Genomic DNA, 23,771 nt, shown 5'->3' with positions numbered 1-23,771 from the left:
CTCGTTAGTATAATCTTTTACATTTGAAAATTATATTTTACGATTGAAGCACACTAAATAATCACGTGGTCAAAATGATATTTTCTAAAAAAATTCTAATAACTTAATTAAATTTACCTAAAATTGCTAACATAAATAGACAATTTTTCAATTATATATAATAATATTGGTCAGATTCGAATTTTACTCAAAATTAAATATCTATCTATATAATTTGATTTCACTTTCTCCTATAAAGCGCAGCACATTTTGCACTTTATATAGTCTGTCAAAAATAAAGTATGGGCAATATTGTTAAATTTTAGAATATAACATAAAATTATTAAAATATAAAATAAACGTTTCGTTTTACCCTAGATATAGCTTCTATGAAGTTAAAGTCAATTATTTGCAACATAATTTTATTAATAGTATTTTTTTTCAATACTAAACGAATACCACAGACTAAAGACTACTCTGATTTCTGAAATGCAAGTTCAATTGTTGCTAACTTCGCTGTAGTTTTTCCCGCAGTTTGGCGTCCACCGATTGTTAAAAAAATTTCAATACGACTTTACTGTGTATTTAGATTAAACAGACTTTATTATATTTGTATGTTTAGTTTTCTAATGATGTTATTGTAAAGTTAACATGTTTTTACCGTGATTCCCTGGTTTGGGCTTAACTTCTGTGGTGATTTTTGTAAACATCGGAGTATCAGGGCCCACGTCTATGCCTTCTTGTACGTATTTAAGCCATTTACACTATATTATATAAAATAACTTTTATCTATATTAAAAAGTAAGTAGACATGTATCATATTTATATAAATTAAAATTATTTAACCTAGAAAAACTATCTTGTTTATGCGTAAAGCATTGGCATACATATTAGGATCGAAGTAACAGCGATTATGGACTATGAAAGTAACCACGAACGCAAATATGTTATTCAAAACAATTGAGTAGTACGCTTCGAAATTAGCTATTACTGAATTATATGAAATCCTTGGTGTATTTAATACATTTTATCTTGCATTTTGGTGATATTGTGTTGTGTTTGTTGGCATCACATTTGTCATTAGGTTTTGGGTATTAAATGTTGACAATAAGAGTTTTAAGATACAAAACATTGCTTTTACATGTCATAAGTTTTATAGAGTGCTTTGAACTAAGGTTTTATGAACTTTTCACAGCCTTTGCCCCCAAAAGCTTTACTACAGTAAAAAGATCATGACAAAATCTCACATCCTTCTCTTCATCAAACATATCTTTACAATTTCAAATCATGAAATTTTCACTAATGAATGTATATCTAATATAAACATAATTTTACAATAGCTTCAGTGATTTTTCTACTGATTATAATAATGGTTGAATATGCAGATAAATTAAGAATAGACTAACAACACATTACATAGGTGTTTGCTTTCAAAATCACAGCATGTTCTAGAATTATAATGAAAATATTTTGAATTACAGATAATAAATAAATATTCAACAAATTCTGACATTTCTTCTACCGTATGCAATATAATAATAAATGTACATTAAAAATAGTTTTTATTATTTTATCTTATTAAAAATTTCATTATATTAATGTAATATTAAAGTTGGTTCAAGAGTTTTCCTTCATGAATTTTATTTTAAATTACAATTTTTTAAGACACATTTGTGTAATATTATAATTTATATTATTCAAAATATAAGTAAAGCATTTTAAACTAAACAGTAGAATTATAATCAAAACAGTGAAAAGTTTCTATAGTGTAATTACTGAAAATTTTCAGAATCCTTGCCTTTAATGAGTATGAATCATTTTTTTTAATGTAATTTAAATGTAATATTGTTTCATCATCAGATTTCGTATTTCTAGAAGCTGTTCCAGCCATTAACATATAAAATACATTTAAAAATAACTTGTTACATTATAAACGAAGTGTAACGAAATTAATTTTATTGTTATAAAGATATGTTCTTAAATAGAGAGAAATAAAAAAGATATTATTCTACTGTTCTATATATGTATTTGGTAATAAAGTAAGTATGTAACTGACTCAACAATCACCCGTACATATGTCCCAACCCTTATTGTAAATAGCCGGCCTTATACACCTGATAATTTTCTGCTCCAGTACTGTAATTGGATTTTCATTTGTATTTTGCTTATAACTATAATAGTTTTACATCAATATTATTATTTAACTGTATTTTTGTTGTAGTTTTGCTGCATCAATGACTTGTTTGATGTTCGGCAGAGGCTAGGGTTGTGATTCATCCCTTTTAGAATCTAGAAATTCTGTTGGTGAAGCTGTTTAATGTGATCCTCACCAACGCAATGGTTGATTGTGGATTTTCATTAACATATTTTGCATGTTAAACATATTAAGGGACTCAGTTCATGGCATATGTTAATTTTCTAACAATCAAAAACAGTATTGGATAGTCGTTGTGACTTTGATGAGAAAGTTATTGCGTCTAAGATGTGGTATGCTTAGATCAAATCATGAAGTATTTTTAATGTTTAGACTTTCCTGGCTTTATCACAGACTGATCCACAGGTTGTTTAATATAAGGGTTTGTTGAACATAAACTTATTCTATATTTTGAACATTAGAGACAAAAAAGCGGGATTGTGCCAAAAATATAAGACTGTCCATGACTTTAGTTCTGTATATACTCTTATCTGCACTGTTTATGTGAGCACCTGTTAGCACTGCAAGATGCTTCGTGGAGAACATCCCTGTGATGCAATTTTCTACTTTAAAATAATGTTTTATCATAAATGACTATAAAGATGTCCCTTCAAGTTTACAATAATTTAAATTCTGGTCCCATGCTAGATATTCCGCCTTGTGTCATTTTTTTATCAACTTTGGTATTTCTCCATAATTTTAAGCATAGTTAATATGGTAATGTTGATTGAATTTACGGAGCCATCCTTATACCCTCAAATGGTTAGTCCTATTCTTCAGCAAATTAAACCTATAGGGGCAGGTGTTGTCTATAAAAGCAAGTTAGCACCGCTCGATCCAGATCATGGTTGACGTATCTTCATTAAGCAGATGTCCCCTATTCTGCCTATAGAATTTACTTTGTTTTTTCATATCATGGAAACTGTAAATAAGTCAATCCAAAATTCCATACAAAATTATTTATTATTAAATTATAACTCCCGCCTCTATTGAGCGTATTATAAAAACTATTTCTTTTAAACACAGAGTGTTCACGTTCACTCGCTACGTTTATAGTTTGAGTGTCTATAAGCAACTGCCAACTGCTACGGTAATGCGTAGCAATTTTATAAGTCTACCAACCATGATGCGCATACGCAAATTCGTCGTACAAAATCATGAGTCTAAATTTCTTAGAACGCCAATCGAAATTAACACATGCTGTATAGTAAAATTTAAATTCGATAAACAAACTAGCGTTCTCATCTGGAGTTCCTATCAATTTTATTAACACGAAGTTGATTCTTAACGATTTATAACGTCGTAAGTTGTTAAATGGTTTGAAAGTGGCGTCTGTATAGGGTGTGTTAGTTTAAAATAATGTATTAAATCCCAAGTGAAGTAATTACGATTTCGTAACGACTTTGTAGTTTAATCGATATATTATAAAATAAATCACTTACTACAGATTTTTTATATAAATCTGTCAAATACTGGTACCTTTCAGATCCAGTGTAAATTATTGATAAGGTCGTTATAAATAAAACTTCCTATTAGAAATAAGTCAGTTCCAAATGTTCTGTTTGGTTCCAAAAACCTAACGGTATTACAAGGTTATACGTACACATATAAATGCCACCAAATATATATTTCTAAGCTTACAGAAGATTCTAACAAAATCTTTAAGGTGCTGAAATTTTTGAGACATTTTTCTGTAAAAAAAAAAAAACATTCCTTGATTTTGTGACTGTTAGTTGAATGGGAACACGTATAGCAGTACTCCAAAAATCCTTTGTTCCTAGGAAATGTTATTGTGTCCAATATTAAAGAGTTTGGTATCCTTTTCTGTATTATCAGATCGATCACGGTGGTCAGAAAATGAGGAACGTATTAACGTGCGATACAAAAACAAGAAAATAATAGTGATATTGAAAAACACAGCCATCAGTCTATCTCCTGTTGATACTATTTGGAAATACTAAGAATGTGCATTACATTCTGAACCACTAAGAAATTAAGGAAGCAAAAATTTGCGGGACCGGCGATATTATCGTGGTTTTAAATTCAGCGACAGAATAATGTAGCAAAGATTAAAACGGAAGTTGTGGAATTTGCTGACCAACTAGACATTACCATCTTTAAAGCTTCAGAGGGAGAGGAGGAAGGAAATTTTAGTAAACGAAATTAACAACCTACGATGAAATATCTGGAGAAGCAGCTTATCTCAATAGACCGATAGCTGGAATGGAACGTCCGAACGTCTGTAAGAATAAATTGTGACTTAAACCGCTGGAAAAGTAATGACCAAATCACATTTTTAATGGACGAAACGGTATTCTTGTTGATTATAACGCTAGACAACATTTTTTTAATGTGTCGATGCAAAATGCGTGGGAGGAGGAACTCGAAATAGCGTTTAAAAATTTGAGCAGCTGCGTATTATGAATGGCACCGAGATTTAAGCTCTATATTATAGGTAAATAGAAAAGCCTTGGATTTTTAAGAAGTTAACAACGATTGATAGAACAACAAAGCATAAAACAAACAAATCAGAAAATAAGAGGATGATTATGATGCCAAGGATGTTGAATAAATGGAATGCTGACTGGAGAATATTACATTTATGTTATTTCTAGGAAGTTCGTCATCATCATCAGCCTATCGGAGCCCACTGCTGAGCAAAGGCCTCTTCTCACATGGAGAAGGTTAGAGCATTAATCTCCACACTTGCTCACGACGGGTTGGCGATTTCTATCTTATAATTTTAAATTATAAGACCAGGTTTCCTCAAGATGTTTTCCTTTACCGTCTGTCAATGGTGTCTAAATACTCTTAAAAAATACATATGAAAAGATCACACTGGTACTTGCTAGGTTTCGAACCCCCCCCCCCCCTTACGTGTGAGAGGCGGGCCTTTAACCTCCAGGCCACCACAACTGTCTAGAAGGTTATCCCACTTATACTCTTGTAAGGTCTTTTTGCCTGCAAATGCTATCAGTATCTTGCAATAGATAGGACAGTATATAAAAGGGTTGTTGTAGATGAAAATGGTTCCTATCAAAACTGATGGAAAGAGGTAAATTAATGGACAGTAAATTTCATAACAAAATAGAAGAGGTGAAGGTGCTGATAATACAACATATTTTTTTCTTTCCTGGATTATGTAGAAGGATATTAGATAGTGAGAACAATCTACCACCAAGTGAATGGGCAAAACAGTTACCGCAACAAATATTTTGAAAACATAACAAAATATAAATCAGTCCTGGTCTCAACCGTTATCCACTGCGATGAAGACATTGATTCAGTGTCAGAAAATCAAGAGGAATTAAATGATAACAATGAAGTACACCAAGCAACTGAATTTAAAATGCCATCAACAGTTCCAAAGGAAACAGATATTGTGAAACCATTGTAGGCTATTATTGGTATAGACTAGAGTATTTCAAACCTTTTTTAATTTCCAACTACCAATAAGGTTCAATTTGTAGTCGAGTCCTATCAAGTTTGTATGAAAAAAATAATTAATGATACCACCACATCCAATAACATATATATATATTATATATATATATATATGTGTTTGAAGAAAAGTAATATTTATGTTTTCATACAAAAATATTGTCAATATAATTAACATACTACACGTGTTCCTAATTTAAACTAATCTTTGTTGTTAATAAAAATATATGGTCTCATGAGATGCTATAGACTATATTGTATGCAAATTAATAAGTGAAAACGGTACTTTTTTTTATATTTTTTAAGTTTCTGCTATAAAGAATAAAAATTATAATGATAAAAAATATATATATTAGCCAATAATTTATAATTATTTAAAAAACAAAACAACAGTATTTGGACTGAAATTAACAGAAAAGCAATATGTACTAATTTCATAATGCTCATATTAATTCCGTTTGACACATAGTGTTAGCAAAAAAATATCCTCCCACGCATCTTATGTATCATGCTTTATCTTTAGATTTAACATGAGGAAATGGGTCGGATATATATTAATTTAATAAATACTATTTTTAGGTGTCAAATGCTTGTATATATATATATATCCATAACACACACACACACATATTGTTAGGCACACACACATATATAATGTGTGTGATAATATGAGGCTCCATATATTTGTCAAATTCTTTTCTTTACATCTCAAAATGCTTAACAAGTTTTATACTGTCACAGCTTTATTTTGTCATATGTGCACATGATGTTAAATTCAAAATGGTCGTGATGTCCTCTCACATTTATCAAGTCAGTGATATGATGGAACGGAATAACGGACATACAAAAACATACATTCTGTACGGATGTCATACTGTTTCATATTAGTATTGTTTAATGAGAAATTATTTCAAATTGTAATGTGTAGAATTAATATTATAAAATTAAATTTATTTGTCTGACATCAATGTAAAAATAATATTATAAAGCTAAGCTTTATATATACAAAGAAAAGGTATTTAAATGAATTTGATGAATAAAAAAAATATAAATAAAATTCCATTTTGTGATAGAATCGTATATATTTCAGTTATTGATTTAGAAAATTTTGTTTAGATTGGCAGCATGGCGGAAATAGTGTACCCGCAAGGCTGCCGTCCTATTACCGATGACCTAGGACCAGACGAGCTTGTGAGAAGGCTTAAGGTGAGACGAAGATTGATCTAATTTAGTTAAACCAAATTTAAATAACATCTATATAATCTAATATGAAATTATTTAAGAAACTAGTGTTTTACATAAATTACAATAATTTTATATTTCTTATGTTATATAGATTTTTTTTTCATAAATACGATAAAGATCCTCTCTTTACGTACACGGTTTATACTCTGTGTTGTTTTTTTAATTACTACCAAAGTTTAAACGTCAAATAAAACCGCCAAAACGCTACGTCACCTGCTCGTCACCAATCGCGTGCGTCTCCAAGCACGTGATTATATATATATATATTTATTTTTTATAATGATTTCTTAAGATTTTCGCATAAAATTTAGAGAAAAAATATATTTTCATTTAGTGTAGTAAATATTGTTTTATATTTTCATTACAGTAAATTTTTTTTTTATTATTTCCTCGGTCGAGCCGGCACATGCTCGAGCTGTAGTGACTTGACCACAGCTAGGCTCTACCACCGACATTCTTCGAAAACCGCCTTTAGATGAATAGTTTAATAATATTACCCTTATTAGCGTGGTGCGGCACTATAGCTTAAATGTATTAAATAAAACAAATTATAATAACTTGCCTCCTACAATTGTACTTGGGTCGGTCTATGGTAAGCGTTCTTATGGTAAATATTTTAGTTTAAATCTGATATGTAAAGTACAAAAGCGTCAGAAATGCTTTATATGCCAGAAACTCAAATATGTAACCCACCGGACCTCAACACATAGGTATGGTGGGTCAAGCTCCGAATCAATTCCATATGTATATCAGTGTGTGAAGTCAGGCGTCATATGATCTGACTTTTCAACAATATGATATATTTTGATATTACGCCTTAATACACGCGTGTTCGCTCGGATGCTGAGATTATTCTAGTTTGATAGCCCACTACAATGTATCAAGCTAATATCTTAGCCATTTGAAAGTGATCAAGTCGGGATTTAATAAAAATAATTCTAACATCTACTTACAGTAACAGTTTAACCTAAACATACTACTGATAGTTTAAAAGTTTGTTATACATACATATTCCAATACATCTCATGATATGCACGTTCAAACTGTCGGTTTCAATTATATTCGTATCAGTCAGTGCTAGGGTTAACTCGTTAACACATCAAACGGGGCGAGATGGAGTTAGTACTAAAGATATTTTAATAAGCAAAAAGTAACTGAGTCTTTTACTGTAATGTGTTTTTACTTATAAATTAAGCCATTATGTTAAATGACAAAATAAAAAAAAGTGAGTTTCACCAACTAAATAACTAATCGAAATGTATTATTATTTATTACAATAGGTATTGTACATTACGTATTGTAAAAATGTTTTTACAATACATAATATCTCCGTGAATTTCTGCTATGTAAATTATTTTTTTGTAACACCACACTCATTTCGGTTTTAGCAGCCGAACGGATATATTTTTTTAAATTTAATTCAAATTAAATTGTATATAGAATTCGAAAAAATATGTAAGATCTCTTTAATAAAATGTTTTTTTTTTCAGTTATAAATAAAATCATATCACAATTACTGATACTTACAATTTTTTTTAATAAATCTATGAATTTATTCCTGTACGTAATTTTAAAAATTTAATCCAGTGAAATTAGTTCATGTGTCTATTAAATCTAAAGTTACCACATGTAAGTTATATTTTCAGCCTATCTTCGTAATGAGATTTAAGACTTTCGCGAGTATTCATTTAAATAAAACTACATACACCTGTCTTGCATCGAGGAACTAGTACGATATATAAGACATGTGAGGGAGTATGTCGTTTTAAAAATAATAAAATAATCGAAAATACTATTTAACTTAATATTATTCGATGAAAATCATAATCTCCAAATCTCTGTAGCAGTTGTAATTCAAATATCTTCTCCCATATCTTTCGCCTCTAGGCTCTAGCGCATACCCTTCAAGGTCTCGGCCAAGATGAGGGCATGTACCAGCAGTACATACCTCTGGCCCTGCACCTCGCGGACGAGTTCTTCCTCACTCATCCGTCCCGTGACGTCCAACTCCTTATAGCCTGCTGTATAGCTGATGTTCTCAGGGTATATGCGCCGGAGGCTCCATACAAAGACCAGGAACAGGTAATACACATACAAACACACATACATAAAAATATTTCACACATACATACGTACAATCTCCGAAACTTATTTTGTCATTGATCTATTATTCAGATATTTCACTACATGGCATTTTGCTCGTACTTTGAATATATGTTTTTTACAGCACATTACCCGCGAAGTTATTCTTCAAGTGTAAAAATTTTGTATATTTTTGAAGTAACTGATTTGTGTTAAAAAAATTCAAACACACCTATAATACCCTCAGTACGTGTTCGCAACGTCCCATCAAACCAGCAGTCACTAGGTAGCAACGATATAATGTTATGAATGATTTTTTTGCACATCGTCCTACTTTTTCGTGTAACGCTGCTCGATAACGTACATAGTAATATGATATTTATAATTTTTTTCCAGGTGAAAACCATATTCCTGTTCCTAATAAACCAGCTGCAGGGTCTCCGTGACCCCAAGGACCCGGCTTTCAAACGTTACTTCTACCTGCTGGAGAATCTGGCTTACGTGAAATCATTCAACATGTGCTTTGAACTTGAAGACTGCCAGGAAATATTCTGCGCTTTGTTCTCACTTATGTTTAAAATTGTCAAGTAAGTGTAGCCTTTGATGGCATATATATAACGGTGAAGGAAAACATCGTGAGGAAACCTGGTGTTATGATTTCAAATTAGAAGATTGAAATCGCCAACCCGTCGTGAGCAAGCGCGGTGATTAATGCTCTAACCTTCTCCATGTGAGAAGAGGCCTTAGCTCAGCAGTGGGCTCCGATAGGCTGATGATGATGATGATGATATATATATATATATATACGTGTGTGTCTGTTAAAAAAGAAGATGTAGTAAATTATATTGATTGCCTATCTAATAGAAGATTGTAGATTTTAATATAAATAACGGATCTCAGTATGTGAATGAAATGGTTATATTTATGATTACGACCAAGTAGGTCGTTAGGTTAAGTTATTAAGGAATTTTCTAATCGAAAATTATATTTAAATATTAAAAAAATAATAATTAATAACGCAGTAACAAATAAATAACAAAAATTATATCCAAGGCAAAAAAACTTGTACGTCATTAAATAATGATTTTGCTGTTTTCAGTACGGAACACTCTTCGAAAGTGAAATCCTTCATGCTTGACGTCCTCTGCCCTCTAATCACCGAGTCCGACGTGGTCTCCAACGAACTGCTCAACGTGATACTATTGAATCTGGTGGAGCCAAACAAAAGGGAACACAAGCACGCTTACACGCTAGCCAAGGAACTCATTATTAAGACAAGCGAGACCTTGGAGCCGTATATACAAGCAGTGAGTGTCTGAACAATGTCATTGAAAAGTTTGTATGGAAAAAACGACTGAACAGATTGTACGGGAACGTTGCTGTCATGTAGCGTAGCCATCAGAATAACATAGTCTATAGTCCCGGAGTTGCTCGCAATTTTATACGATAGATGGCGCTGACGGTTAGTTAGCGTGTGTATTGTTTTAGTAAATTATTCAATTTTCTTTGCGCACAATGCCGAAGTTCCTGCGACCGAAGTCGCGGGGAAAAAGGAGATCTATAAAATTGTGTTCGTAAAATCAGTTTTGTGATTCTTGCTCGAATGACTAATAGACTTAATGCATACATTATTATTAGTATTAATTGTGTGTTTTTTTTAATTGCAGTTCTTTAACCACGTCCTGATTTTGGGCAAAGAAGAGAAAAATCTTCTCATATTTTCCAAAGTGTACGAATTAATATACGAGTTAAATCAGTGTTGCCCGTCTGTTTTGCTCTCAGTGTTGCCACAGTTGGAATGTAAATTAAAATCAGCACAATTTCACGAGCGTTTATCGGCCGTGGCTCTGCTCGCTAGAATGTTTTCCGAGCCGGGTTCGGAGCTCGCCAAGCAATATCCGGCTTTATGGCGAGCATTTTTAGGTAGATTCAACGATATATCAGATCAGATAAGGATAAAATGCGTCCAGTACTGCATGCATTTCCTGGTGCACCATCCGGACCTGAGGAAAGACATAACGGACACATTGAAGATGAGACAGCACGATGCACAGGAGCAGGTCCGCTATGAGGTCGTCATGGCTATCATAGCGACAGCTCAGAGAGATTTCAAAGCGGTCGCAGCATCCGAAGATCTGCTGCATTTCGTCCGCGAGAGGACCTTAGATAAGAAGTTCAAGATCCGCAAAGAAGCTATGTCCGGCCTGGCCATGATATACAAGAAGTTTTTAACAGAGGAATCTGTGCCGCCCGCCACCGAGAAGGCTGTGCAGTGGATTAAGGATAAAATATTACACGGCTACTACATGACAGCTCTAGAAGACAGGTTGCTAGTTGAGAGATTACTGAACACCTCACTCGTCCCATACACCCTGCCGCCGACGGTCAGAATGAAGAAATTATACTATCTGATGTCGAACGTGGACGACAACGCCACCAAGGCGTTCATAGAGCTACAGAAACATCAGCTCGCTGTGAGGCGCACGGTGGCCGAGTGGGTGGACTTACACAGGAAGCCGCCCACACCGGCGGTACAGAAGGAAATGATCTCTAAAGTGTTACACATAAGCTCCAAATTCCTGCCAGAGTCCGTCAAGGCTCAGGAGTTCTTGAATAAATTCTCGAATCATATGAAAAAAGCGCCGGAGTTACTGCAAGGGATGGAGACGATATTAAATCCTAATGTCAGTTGCGAAGTTTGTGTTCGCACCACTGTGAGTTGATGGATTGCATATTTGTAGTTAAAACTGTTAGTTAATATAGTTTGAAGAGTTTTTAACTCATCTTTTCTGTAACTTAAAAAATTAAATATAACAAAATCCAAAATACTTAAAAAACGTTACTATCGATCAGAACAGTATAAATATACTCAGTATAATGTATATAATAAATTTTTTAATTAATTTTAAATGGGCTTACACCACTAATTATACCCAAAAAATACTACAAAATACAATATTCAGTTATTAAAATATATTGAATCAAATAATAATAATAATTTTAATATTATCATTTCAGTCGAGTGTCCTAAAGAAGTTGGGTCAGCCGGTGATGACCAACCTTTACTATAACACGGTCAAAATGTTGCTGGAACGAGTTAGCTCAGTGATGGTGGACCACGAGTCCCTGCTCATACTGGTTGGCTACGTAGAGGGCGCCGTGAGGGGCAACGACCCCTCCATAGCGGAGGAGTGCGGTTAGTGTTACACTAAATCTGTCCATTGAAAATTAAGAAATCGCTGGCGGCAGATAGATAACAGAACCGACTGACAGACATTCACATCTCGCTTCCGTGACGCGGTCGATGCGAAGTTACCGAAACGTCGGGAGTGTGTCGTTAGAAATAATTAAATAACGCGTAATAATCTGAGTGAAAGTATTTTGTTTAGTAGTTTTTACTTGAAAATCTAGTCATATACAAACATACGTAATAATTCTGGTATATATATAAATGGTAGAATGTTGTACTCACATAGTAGATAAGACGTCCGATAATGAATATTTCAAGCGCTTTGCTGTGTTATGAGAAACAGAACTGAGTGTTACGCTATGTTGCCATAGTCGCTTAATTTTAATGAATATCTTTTTATTTATCTGTTTTAGTACAAGTGTTCCTTAATATAAGTTGAAATCGAACAGAGTATCTATAATATATATGAACGCATTCCAGGTATCGATTTAAAGAAAGCGGCCGAGCGCGGTCTGAAGCTGCTGGTGATGTTGTCGTTCATGTTCCCCGCTCACTTCCTGCACGAGGACGTGCTGCATCGGCTGACGGGGCTGCTCGAGCTGGACGAGGAGAACGTGGCGCCGCATGTGCTCGCCGCGCTCACCTTCCTCGGCAAATATAGACCCTTGAGTGAGTGGTATACACACACACACACATACACGCTCCCATACACATACATGTTGTATAACAATTAATGTCATAGTATCATTATAGTGCTGAATTCACCAAATATTTAAAACCGTAAAGACGGTTTTTTTTTAAATATCATTTTGAAAAGCATTTTTGTCGTTTTCATACTGTATTAATCATAAGAATTGTATGCCTGTCCTGCAGGTGAGGCGTGTCCAGCGTTGTTCCCGAAACTTATAACACTATGCAAAGCCTATGCGGAGGTCGGTACGCCGAAACAAGCCAAAAATGCAGTGAGGTATACACCCTACATATATATGAAAGTTAAGAGGGCTTAATATGCTTACTTTTACTTTATTATGCTAAATATTTAATTAATTTTCTATTCCAGATGCCTTTTCGTCAACGTCCCCGATCAGAGATCCCAAATTTTCACGGATATACTGGAAACATTGAAAACTACTTTAAGTCCCCATTCGGAACATTACCGCACGGCTATCGTTACACTCGGACACATAGCGCACAACTTACCTGATAACTTCCCTGTGCTTATTAAAAATATTGTATCTAGGAAGGTGAGACAATTTATATTCACAACAGAACAACGATTATTTTAAAAGCAATTTATATTAATAAAGAGTCAAAAATCTTTTTCTTCACCTAACTTAAAATACATATGGTGTATATAAATTTCTGAGTAATTCGAGTCGGTTTAACTTATTTTGAGCTGATTTTAATATTTTAATAGATATTATAAGAAAAACCTGATTATTGGTTTAAAAAAATCAATAGGACTCAGGGAAAAAATAACACATGTTCATGTACATATACATCTATATATACTTTTATTGTTAACAGATAGTAAAAGAGCTGTTAGTGCGGGAAGGTGGCGGTGGACCCAACGCTCCTGAAGGGGACTGGTGTCCGGAAGAAGATCTGCCAGAGGAAACTCGCTGCAAGCTGGAGGGCCTGAAGTGTATGGCGCGCTGGCTGCTGGGTCTGAAGAGGGACGAGCTGTCGGCGCAGAAGACGTTCAGGATGCTGAACGCCTTCATAGTACATAAGGGAGATTTGTTACAGGTGTGTAGAGAAGCATCTCGGAAAAGAGATATGTTTGTTTGTTACTTTGAATGTTTATATATTTTAGCTACACTATGACTTAAACCTCTCGTACATGAAAATGTGCTATACCAAAAAGTTTTTGCATATTTTAGTATAAATATATTCATGTAATTAAAATGTTCCTGTTTGTAATAACAGCAGAAGCAGTTGTCCGGAGCTGAGATGGCTCACCTAAGGCTGGCGGCCGGTGCTGCCATGTTAAAGATATGCGAACAGAAGGGGGTCGGAGACCAGTTTACTGCGGACCAGTTCTATAACCTGTCACATCTCATGGTGGTGGGTGTATCTCTTTGTATTGTTTCTAACATATAATTATGTTAACGAATATTACACATACAAATGCGATTGTTCTGAGTCATTTGTTCTTTCTAAGGGTATTTAAACATCACCAACAGACATTGAAGGAAAACGTTCTGAGGAAACCTGGACTTATGATCTCAAATTATAAGTTTGAAAACGCCAAACCGCCTTGAGCGAGCGTGGTGACTAATGCTCTAACCTTATTATAATGTATAAAAATAATATATTGATATAAGTGTTATTTTATTTACAGGATAGCGTACCACAAGTCAGGGAAGCATTTGCAGCTAAACTTCATAAAGGATTGTCGAAAGTATGTAAAATAAAATACATTTGTTTACATTGACAATAAAAACCAAATTCACCATTACATGTGTCAGAATTGTGTCAGCTTAGTAAAAATAATAACAAGAAAAGCTATTTAATTCAACAGATATAAGTAAAAAAAATTAATGATAATGCTATATACACATGAACGCTATATGATTCTCTGATCTGGTTCCAGGGTATACCAAACAAGTGTCTGCCGCTGGACTTCATGGGTATGTACGCGCTGGCGGGCCGCGAGCCGGACCGCCGGGTGCGCGGGCTGGTGAGGCAGTACATGCTGGCGGACGTGGTGAGACGCAGAGAGTACGTCAGGAACATCACCGTCGGGACCAAGGGTGGCTATACTTTATATACATTATAGTTTGCTTAAATAGTAGAAATATATAAATGTATATGTATTTGGAATTTAAATTTGTCGGTATTTTTGTTACATCTCAGCATCTGTGCTGTACTAAACATAATATACTACAGAGATTTTTTTTTTATGACTGATTATAATTAATTATAATACTGAAGCATTATTATTTTGTAATGGCAACATTTAAGTATCAACTTGTATTTGGAAACAATAAATACTGGCTTCAGCCGTTTTGTGGGACATTACTGGAAGTAACAATGAACATATAAGATTCAAGACTAAAATTGTACCTTCGTGATAACGGTTGCTGCAAAGTAACCGAAACGTCTGGATATTAAAAGCTTAGTTTCATTTAACTGAGTACAGTAAAATGTTATATATAATGATATATATGGAGGTATTAGGAGACATGAGGAAATATTTATAGATGTGGCAATATTATTATAGAGTAAAAAGTTTTTAACACAATTAAATATCTTTTGCATCATATTTACATAAAATAATAAAATGTCTGTGGTTATATGACTGTATTAATTGTATCAATAGTGGAGCGAGCTGTGAGTCAACTGCCTCACATCCTGCCCGACTACATGATGGTGTTCGCGGTGCCGGTACTGGCCCACGACCCGGCCTTCACAGCACACGATAATGTACAGCAGCTTAAGGTGAGCTATCGTTACAAGTGGCGCCATCTGTGCCTGAATAATTATATAAAAGGTATAATCCTTAGAATTAGAAATTAATGTACCTGTGAATATTGCCGAGATAGAACTGTGGGAACCTGATACTAGATTAAGGGTACATAGTAAAAATATATATATCTATTAATTATATTGAAACCAATGTTTGTAATTACTTATAAATAATCATAATACTGAGCCTATGTTAATTTTGTGATGGCAACACTGAGTGTCAACTTGTGTTTGGAAGCTACAAATACTGGCTTCAGCCATTTTGTAGGACAGTACTATAATAAACACCAAACATTAATTAACACATCTCCCTATATATAGTTTTGATGTTAATTATATCAAAGTTTGTATATTATTAAAAAAAAAAATTATTTATATTATAACTTAGTTTTAAAACAGACTTTGAGTAACTCAAGATTACGTTACATAACAATCATTTTATTCATCGATGTTAACCTTAGAAAAAATTACATAACACAACTTAATAAATATATATATATATTTTTATTATCTTGGCTATGATATATCATACTAGCTCTACATTATGAAGACAGCGGGTATTATTTTCTATTTTAGTCGGTACAAAAAAATAATAATTTAAGAATTTATAATTAAAAAAAATTAATTGTATCAATATATAATTTCAATGACAGGTGGTGAAGCAATGCCTGTGGTTCATACTGGAACCTCTCATAACACGCAATGACTTCTACTGCTACGGATTCTACAAGAGCTTGGTGGAAAGGATGAAGAGTCACAAGGACGCTCTCAACGAGACCGATGACTCGGTTAACTATGTAAGTGTATGATACTGTTATACAGAGTTAAGCCAGACGCACATTACGGTGGTTTGTTTAAAAATACTAAATAAACACAAAAGTTAACATAATGAAACGGATTATATCCAAGCAGTTAAGTTTTTGTATCATAACAGCACATCACGCCAGTGTACCTCCACAGTAACTTTGAGTTTATACAAACTTATTATAATACAATTTTAATGGTTATTTGTAAGTGAAATACTTGATGAAAAAATATATATAACACGGAACTGGTAAAATATATATATATATATATATATATATATTTTAGTTGTCCATTGAGTTTTATTTGTTTCCTATTTAATATATGTGTATGTCAAATGTTATAGAAACTGTGGGCCACGTGTGACCTGGCCATGTCCGTGATCTGGGCGCGGTCGAGTAGTTTCGAGTTGCGGGACTTCCCCTCCGACGCTCGCATACCGACCATGTACTTCGCCCCGCAACCTGACTTCTTCGTCAACACCAGGGTCTTCCTACCGCCAGAACTACAGGTTAAATTTATTATCATATATTAACATGTGTGAGGATTTTTGAGTGTGAGTGAATTAAAAAATTACTGAACCATCTCTGATACTTAATGGTAATGTATGTTACTAATATATATTCATGCTAGGTACATATAAAAGCTACTTTATATATAGCTATTTTATAATTAGGTTATAATATTTCTGTTATTAGAAAGCACTTTTATATTTAAATCATTAAATGTTTTAGAAATAACTCATTAATACCTTACTCATTATAATTACATGTTTTATAGTTCCAACCGAAACGCCAGGGTACAACGGAAACAAATACAAAGGCAAAGAAACGTCCCAGACAAGACAAGGATTCGGAGAATACTAATGATGTAGAGGTGACTATATAGTGTATATAAGGATTATTCTCCTCAGTAATTTATATGCAATAAGAATAATTGAGAAATAAAGCGGTGTACACAATGGTGTAACTTATCCAAGCAAATCCAGAGAACTGAGAGTATTAATGCTAAGTCAAATGTTAGATTGTGCAGCTTAAGATAATAATTTTAATGAAACAGAAAAATATATATGAATTACTGTTTTTGTTGGATTATTTATTGTTGTGCTTATGTTAGCATTTATGGACTGCCGATGTCACCTTATATATCAACTAAGATAAGCTTTTGAGATTGTTTTTATACCACATATTGAATTGTTCTCCACCATGTCTCAGGACTGAAACTATGATTGAGATTATTCAATTCGTTAGATTTATATATATGTGTTATTTTTTTCAGCCCTCGGAGGCATCGGAAACACAAATAATTCTACCGGGGATCGAACAACCTCCGGAAACCGAGGTGGATGAACCGCAAACAAAACGCGCCCTAAGCGACTGAATTTTACGTACCGGGATGTATTCTATAATTGGCGACCTGTTATTTAATCTGTGTCTGTCAATGTCATCGTCTGTCAATGTCATATATCTGCTAATGTCACTGTCAATATAGGTCTATTAAATTTATATATAAAAAAAAATCGCGTGTTCAAATGAGTATTCTATTCAATCGATTTGTTACCTACTTTCACCTCTCAATATAGCTATAACAAATCAAGATATTCTTATAGTGTTAATAACTTTGAACGTTGTTTTGTACGGGATCTGTGACGTCACAACCGGCCTGAATATAAGAATACATCCTGTACCTTCCAGTCAGATGTTACGCTTAATGAAGACTGGCTATAGGACTCTAACTCGAAGACAAGACTCATATTCCTTGGAAGGATATAGAAAATTTTTATCAATGGACTGGTCTATACATAAATTTTATAAAGAGACTACGGACGGAGTCTAATGTATAAAAAATGTTTTTAATACGTGCATCAAAATAATACTGTGTTGTGAGACATGCTCTCCGATTGTTTCGATTCGGTCCAAAACTGTTTAGATTTTATAATATCGGTGTTCGGACACGGAACCTGATCCGGGTTGAATAATTTTATTTCATACAAAAAAAAAAATGTGTTCCCTTTGAAGGGACTTTCCGTTATCCGAGGGACTAACGACTAGAGAATATGTAATGGAGGAGAACAGTGTATAATAGCGTTTGTTTGTAAGTTAATGATACAGTTTTTGCTCGTTGTTTTAGATGTAATTTTCTTTTGATTTTTTTTTTTTTTTCGGTTGGTCGATTTTTTCCCTTTCACCCCTAAGTTTCGGTCTCGCGCGCCCGAGTACACATGATATGTAAACTATACAGCGTAATACATTGATTATTGCTATGGAATTATTATTATTATTTTTTTTTTTTTTGGCCAAATTTCCTCCGTTTACTGGACAGTATGATAATTTTATTTTGAAATCATGTGTATTGTATGCAAGACACAATTGTTATTGAAATCATCACGTGGCCGTTGGAACGTAAATTGAATAGGAGAAAGGAGTGGAACGAGCGTTTTTTTTTTGTAGCGTTTATCCCGTTGGAAAAACGTCCGTGAAACGCCGCTGGGAATGCGAGGAGGCTCTGACAGTGATTACATACACTATTAATATAATTATGTAGTGAAAAATATGAATCGGAGAATTGTGTTTGTTTATTATAAATGTATGTGTATTATTTAAAGCAATGGTTTTGGTCTGATCATGCTCTAACAAAGAGCTATTACAAAGATCGTAAACGTCAACTCTATGGCATATTTACGTTTCGATGTCCACGTTTTTATCTAACTTAATGTTTAATTCTTTTTTTTTTAAAATTGTTTTGTGTCTTAATAATTTTAAGTGTACCAAAAACTTGAGGCCCCGACGGCTCGCGTTACTCGCAGTGATGATTCTCTGTAGTTATGTATTAAAATAAATAATAAATTACATTTAATAAGCTATTTATTTAAACACACCTACAAGGACGAGATCCACCTTACAGGTAATGTAATTCTGGTCATTGAAATACCGCGCCACGACTACCTTCATTTAAATCATAATTGATTAAAATTATTTTTATTCTACCTGCGTATGCGGCGGGAAGTCTATCAGCTGAGAAGTGTGTATCACAGTGTGTGTGTGTGAAGTGTGTGTCCATTATTATGATAGTGTGTTTTATATCGCTGTAGAAGTGAGCAAAGGGGGACTAAGGAACCGTATCCATAACATACGGTCCACAAAGAATCGTGATTATTTCAAGGTACATTAATAAGTATTAAGGTATAATACTCTTAAGGTATTAAGAGACTTCAATCCGCTAGTTGCCCAAGCAATGACCTTTTAAATCACCAACCGCTGCGGGCTTCTGAGTAAGACGAGTAGCCTTCAGTCGGTCTTAAGAGAAAGTATCTTGAAAGTAAATATACTGCAGTAATGGCGGAATTTCCGTGTGGTCTCCACATTTTGACTAGTATAAGCCTAAAGCTTGAACCCTTTATTGGGTGTATTTTTAAACCAGCTGGAAATGTCGATTTATTTCATTCTACAATACAGTCTATTTAAAAAAACTTAAATGAAATATAATCTATTACATATGAAAGAAATACTATTTAACATTGTGTTACAAGTGGCGCCATCTGTGTTATACTAATCGTAATTAAATTAATGCACCTGTGGATAGTGCCGGGAAAAAATTGTGGGAACCTTATATTAAATAAAGACAAACGTTAAGAATCACGATTGAAACTGTACCTTAAAACATACCCTACATTAATTTGTTGTTTAAAGAGATCTAACAAACAGATATTTTAACCAAATATTAATTTTACATTTTCCCACAACTATTGACCACTAAAGTCTCTTTGTGCTTTCCTTATAAATATTAAAGTGTCGCATCTTTACAATAAGTCAAATTTTCAACAATACTCAGTAGCCTATTAAATCTAGAATCAAATTTGTTCGGCTGTATTATGGGACCTACTAACTACCCACTGTTATAATGATCTATGAAACTCTGAAGTAATGTTTAACATAAAATTAAACTTTCTGGTCGTGGACATATCGAAGATTTGATTCGAATTCTCTTCGTATCTATTTATTCATCATCTCAATTTTTTTTTTATAATAAATAATAAATTTTAATCTAAACTTGTATTTCAATAAACTTTGATTAACTTTGTGTCTTAAAATGGAGATTATAATATTGAAAAGCTATACTATTATATATTTTTATTAAATCAATCGTGTTTATAATCTGGTTCCGTGACCTCTTGCTCATCTTTCTCCACGACCACGTGTTCCTGTTTCACATGAACGGGTGGTCTGATAACTTTGTCGATATCTTTCATGGCTTCTATAAGTTCAGCTGTAGTCTTATATGAGGATATAGTGTGCTTCACGAAATCCCTTTACAAGAGACAGAATACTTATATTAGCATGTGATGTACCAAAAACTATTTGATTGTCATTTGACAGCTGGTGGGTAATTGGTGACATTTGAAAGTAATGTTATGTCAAATTGCTAATATTATATAGTTTTAATCGATTGTTTTTATTCCTGGAATATTATATTTTCTTGATTAAAATTGTTTATAAAATGGCTCTTGGTGTTGGCCCAGGAAACCTCCACAAGTCTACACAATGTTTATCTAACCGAATCCTAAATGAATTGAAGGAAATATGAATAACCTGAAATAAAAAGCCTTAATGAACACCGCTGGTTGGTATTCGTGTCCGCAACGCTCGGGCCCGAAGCTCATGACGCCCATTAATTTGTTGTGTTGGGTGGCTGGCGCGCCCGCGTCGAACTGACGAAGTTTATGAAGATAAATAATAATATTTACAGAATATTTATATTAAGTATTAAATAATCTTTAATATTTAATTTAGTTCACTTTGCCATTCCAAATAGGGGACAGTTTTCGAGAATACGCTGTTTTAAAATGAATCTGTCACGTAAATGTTCTTGAAGTTTTATCTAAATCTAAAGTTTACCTTTCGGTAAGTCTGTGCAAACTGTGTTTGATTCACCGTTTTATTGAATGTGAAAATCATTACTTAATACAAAGTCATTTCCCGTAAGTATCACTTATTTTCTCACAAGCATTGGATAAATAGCTTTAAAACGTCAAAATGTTATTCTAAGTTTACATCGTTAAGCTAAATATATACGTTCAATAACCTACGTTAATACCTACTATATAGTAGTCTAATAAGAAGATTTAAGAACGAAAACTTGTTTGCGATCCGTGTATAGTGTGACGACGCAATTTTAGAATACAGCCTGCATACAGCCTGCAGGTGTAAAATGTTAATGCAATTTTTAAGTTTAAGCTTCTTTTTCCTAAACTTTACTTTAACAGCGATTGGAAATTAAACAAATGAGAGTTCGCGTCAGCCAATGATTGTAAGTCAAAATTTCTTAGCGAAATTGAATAAACCAAATATGTTTTATAGCGTTACATAGTTTGGAAGTTTTTCAAAGTATTTATTATGTGATTACCAAACACGCGTCTCTGGTGCCGTTTCTCAACGAAGCGCAGAAGAAGTCTGCGGTGAACTGAAACCCGCTAACCAGTTGGTACGCGTCTCTGCAGTAGTTGACCGTGCGAACCTTCAGACGAGCCGTCATCAGGTCGGGCGTGTGTTCTCTGAAGGCTGTGTCTGTGCCCTGAGGTTAGGACAAAAAACGATGTTTATATAATCTGGAATCCTAAATTGTGTCAGAAATATAAAGAGTGCCGTTATATGGGAGATAAAAATGGGATTTAATATTTGTATAATATGTGTTTTGTTCATTTAGTCTAATATTAATAATTTTTACAATTATATTTATGTTCTTGTCATTGTGTTTGCGAGTGGGAAGTATAATGAAAATTAATAAAAAAATATTTATATTCACACGGGTCGCTCCCCAGCCGGTTACAGACACGAAACTCTGCGCGTAAGGCTCCCTCATATCTTCGTTTATTTTAATCAGGTTGATGTGAGTTGAGAATTCTGTAGATTAATGAGATTATATTTGCAAATTAATTGGATTAATGAACATAATATTTATATTATATAGAACTTCTGTCTTTCGCACCAAGATTTTCAGTTAGTTTCAATAAAGCTACATCAGCATGAGGCACGGGTTCTTCTTCGAATTTCGGGTGTCGCACGGCCCCGGCGACGTCTACCAGCAAACCTCCTTCGTGAGCCTGGGCGCTGCCGACCCTGACCTTCACGTACTGCCCCAGGGTCTTCATTGGCGCTACGTGAAGCACGCTATAAGGCGAAGCGGTTAGGATGCTTATTTACATATAGTCTCGGTCTGAAGATTTGAAACGTCCATTAATTATTTAATACCAAAAAGGTCGTAATATCGACAATTCAGAATTTACGTCATCTTTTATGGTATGGCTCCATTCACATTGGAATTGTCGAATATTTTGTCAAAGTCAATTTCGTTATTGACTTTCAACTGTCATCAACCTATCAAACCTTGACATTTTAATGTCAGATTTTTACTCTATACTCCACAGTACATACTAACCCCGGTCGGCACTTCGTTCGCTTGGACTTCAAGGTTTGTTTCAGAGAAATAGTAACGAATTGTTTGTAATAATGACTCACTAATTCAGACAATGCGCCGCTGTCAGTACCCAGTTGACGTCGACGATGGTGCCGGCGCACCATAACCTGCCGTTGATTATAATGGCCGCTATGTACGGATAGTTGGTCGTATCCGTGGCATTCCCCCCCCGGATCCTGAGAGCGTCTTTGTTCAGACTGAACAGGAAGTCGTTTCGGACTCTTAATGATTTTTTGTTATCTCGATGTCTCCGTCGGCCATCTTGGAGCGGAGCCTCTCCATACGGGTCCAGATTGAATTTAAATTTAACTTAAATACATAAAAGGACTTGAGCGATTAAAATATTGTTAGTATGTTTACATGATTGATATATTTTTTTTTTTGATGTGCGTAAACAAATACCTATTTGAAATATAATCTCAAACCACGGTCTAATAATGAAGTAAATACCAAATTCTCCATATATATTTTTACAGGAAGCATTTTTATGATAGCAATATTAGTCTACGGATTATTTATTTTTTTGACCCAACGGCTATTATTTAAGATAAAATTATAATTTAAAATCATATCAATACCTTACCTACTGAGGCTTGGTCTCCATAGCTCAGAACATAGCTATAAAACATTGATAGAGTCATAAAAACGAGAACCCAGTGCATTGTTTCGTCGTCGGTTTCAACTACATTATATTTTATTTAATCTGTGAAATGTATTTTAACGAAAATATTTTACGATCTTCGGTAAATAAAATTTTTATGTTCATATTTCTTTAAATGTATTTGAATTATTTAATAAATTCCGTTCAATTCCTTTGCACGTATAACTTTATTACGCACGACTATTGCTGAAGCTAAGTATTGGAGACAAAAATTATATTCTCAGTCAATT

The 23,771-nt window shown here is 33.8% G+C and overlaps 2 protein-coding genes across 2 annotated transcripts; one reads left to right on the top strand and one right to left on the bottom strand.

Moving 5' to 3' along the window:
• The first annotated feature begins 487 nt into the window (after positions 1-487).
• Positions 488-19,265, top strand: LOC116775458 (sister chromatid cohesion protein PDS5 homolog B). Its single transcript, XM_061524459.1, has 19 exons — positions 488-721; positions 6,731-6,820; positions 8,747-8,941; positions 9,338-9,528; positions 10,041-10,248; positions 10,609-11,655; positions 11,960-12,137; positions 12,612-12,800; positions 13,005-13,098; positions 13,192-13,375; positions 13,659-13,880; positions 14,061-14,198; positions 14,476-14,535; positions 14,728-14,887; positions 15,457-15,575; positions 16,256-16,399; positions 16,753-16,917; positions 17,187-17,282; positions 17,685-19,265. Exons 2-19 carry the CDS (start codon positions 6,740-6,742, stop codon positions 17,784-17,786), a joined length of 3,573 nt encoding a protein of 1,190 aa, XP_061380443.1. The 5' UTR covers positions 488-721; positions 6,731-6,739; the 3' UTR covers positions 17,787-19,265.
• Positions 19,266-20,523: 1,258 nt separating this feature from the next.
• Positions 20,524-23,597, bottom strand: LOC116775361 (trypsin 3A1-like). The gene is made up of 7 exons (XM_032668252.2): positions 23,464-23,597; positions 22,922-23,189; positions 22,392-22,573; positions 22,209-22,306; positions 21,810-21,977; positions 20,996-21,114; positions 20,524-20,713 (listed from the first exon to the last, which is right to left on the bottom strand). Exons 1-7 carry the CDS (start codon positions 23,540-23,542, stop codon positions 20,545-20,547), a joined length of 1,083 nt encoding a protein of 360 aa, XP_032524143.2. The 5' UTR covers positions 23,543-23,597; the 3' UTR covers positions 20,524-20,544.
• Positions 23,598-23,771: the final 174 nt, after the last annotated feature.

Source organism: Danaus plexippus, chromosome 25 (assembly GCF_018135715.1).
Source record: "Danaus plexippus chromosome 25, MEX_DaPlex, whole genome shotgun sequence".
Taxonomy (NCBI): Eukaryota; Metazoa; Arthropoda; class Insecta; order Lepidoptera; family Nymphalidae; genus Danaus; species Danaus plexippus.
This window is presented reverse-complemented; position numbering and strand designations above follow the sequence as displayed.

Excerpts from the sequence above, each read along its gene's own strand:
- LOC116775361 (XM_032668252.2), bottom strand. The coding sequence starts at position 23,542 with ATGCACTGGGTTCTCGTTTTTATGACTCTATCAATGTTTTATAGCTAT. Across the intron at positions 22,307-22,391 it reads GAAACTAACTGAAAATCTTG|AATTCTCAACTCACATCAAC; the intron begins GTGCGAAAGACA and ends ATTAATCTACAG. Across the intron at positions 21,115-21,809 it reads GCACCAGAGACGCGTGTTTG|TTCGACGCGGGCGCGCCAGC; the intron begins GTAATCACATAA and ends AAACTTCGTCAG.
- LOC116775458 (XM_061524459.1), top strand. The coding sequence starts at position 6,740 with ATGGCGGAAATAGTGTACCCGCAAGGCTGCCGTCCTATTACCGATGAC. Across the intron at positions 14,199-14,475 it reads ACCTGTCACATCTCATGGTG|GATAGCGTACCACAAGTCAG; the intron begins GTGGGTGTATCT and ends TTTTATTTACAG. Across the intron at positions 17,283-17,684 it reads AGAATACTAATGATGTAGAG|CCCTCGGAGGCATCGGAAAC; the intron begins GTGACTATATAG and ends TATTTTTTTCAG.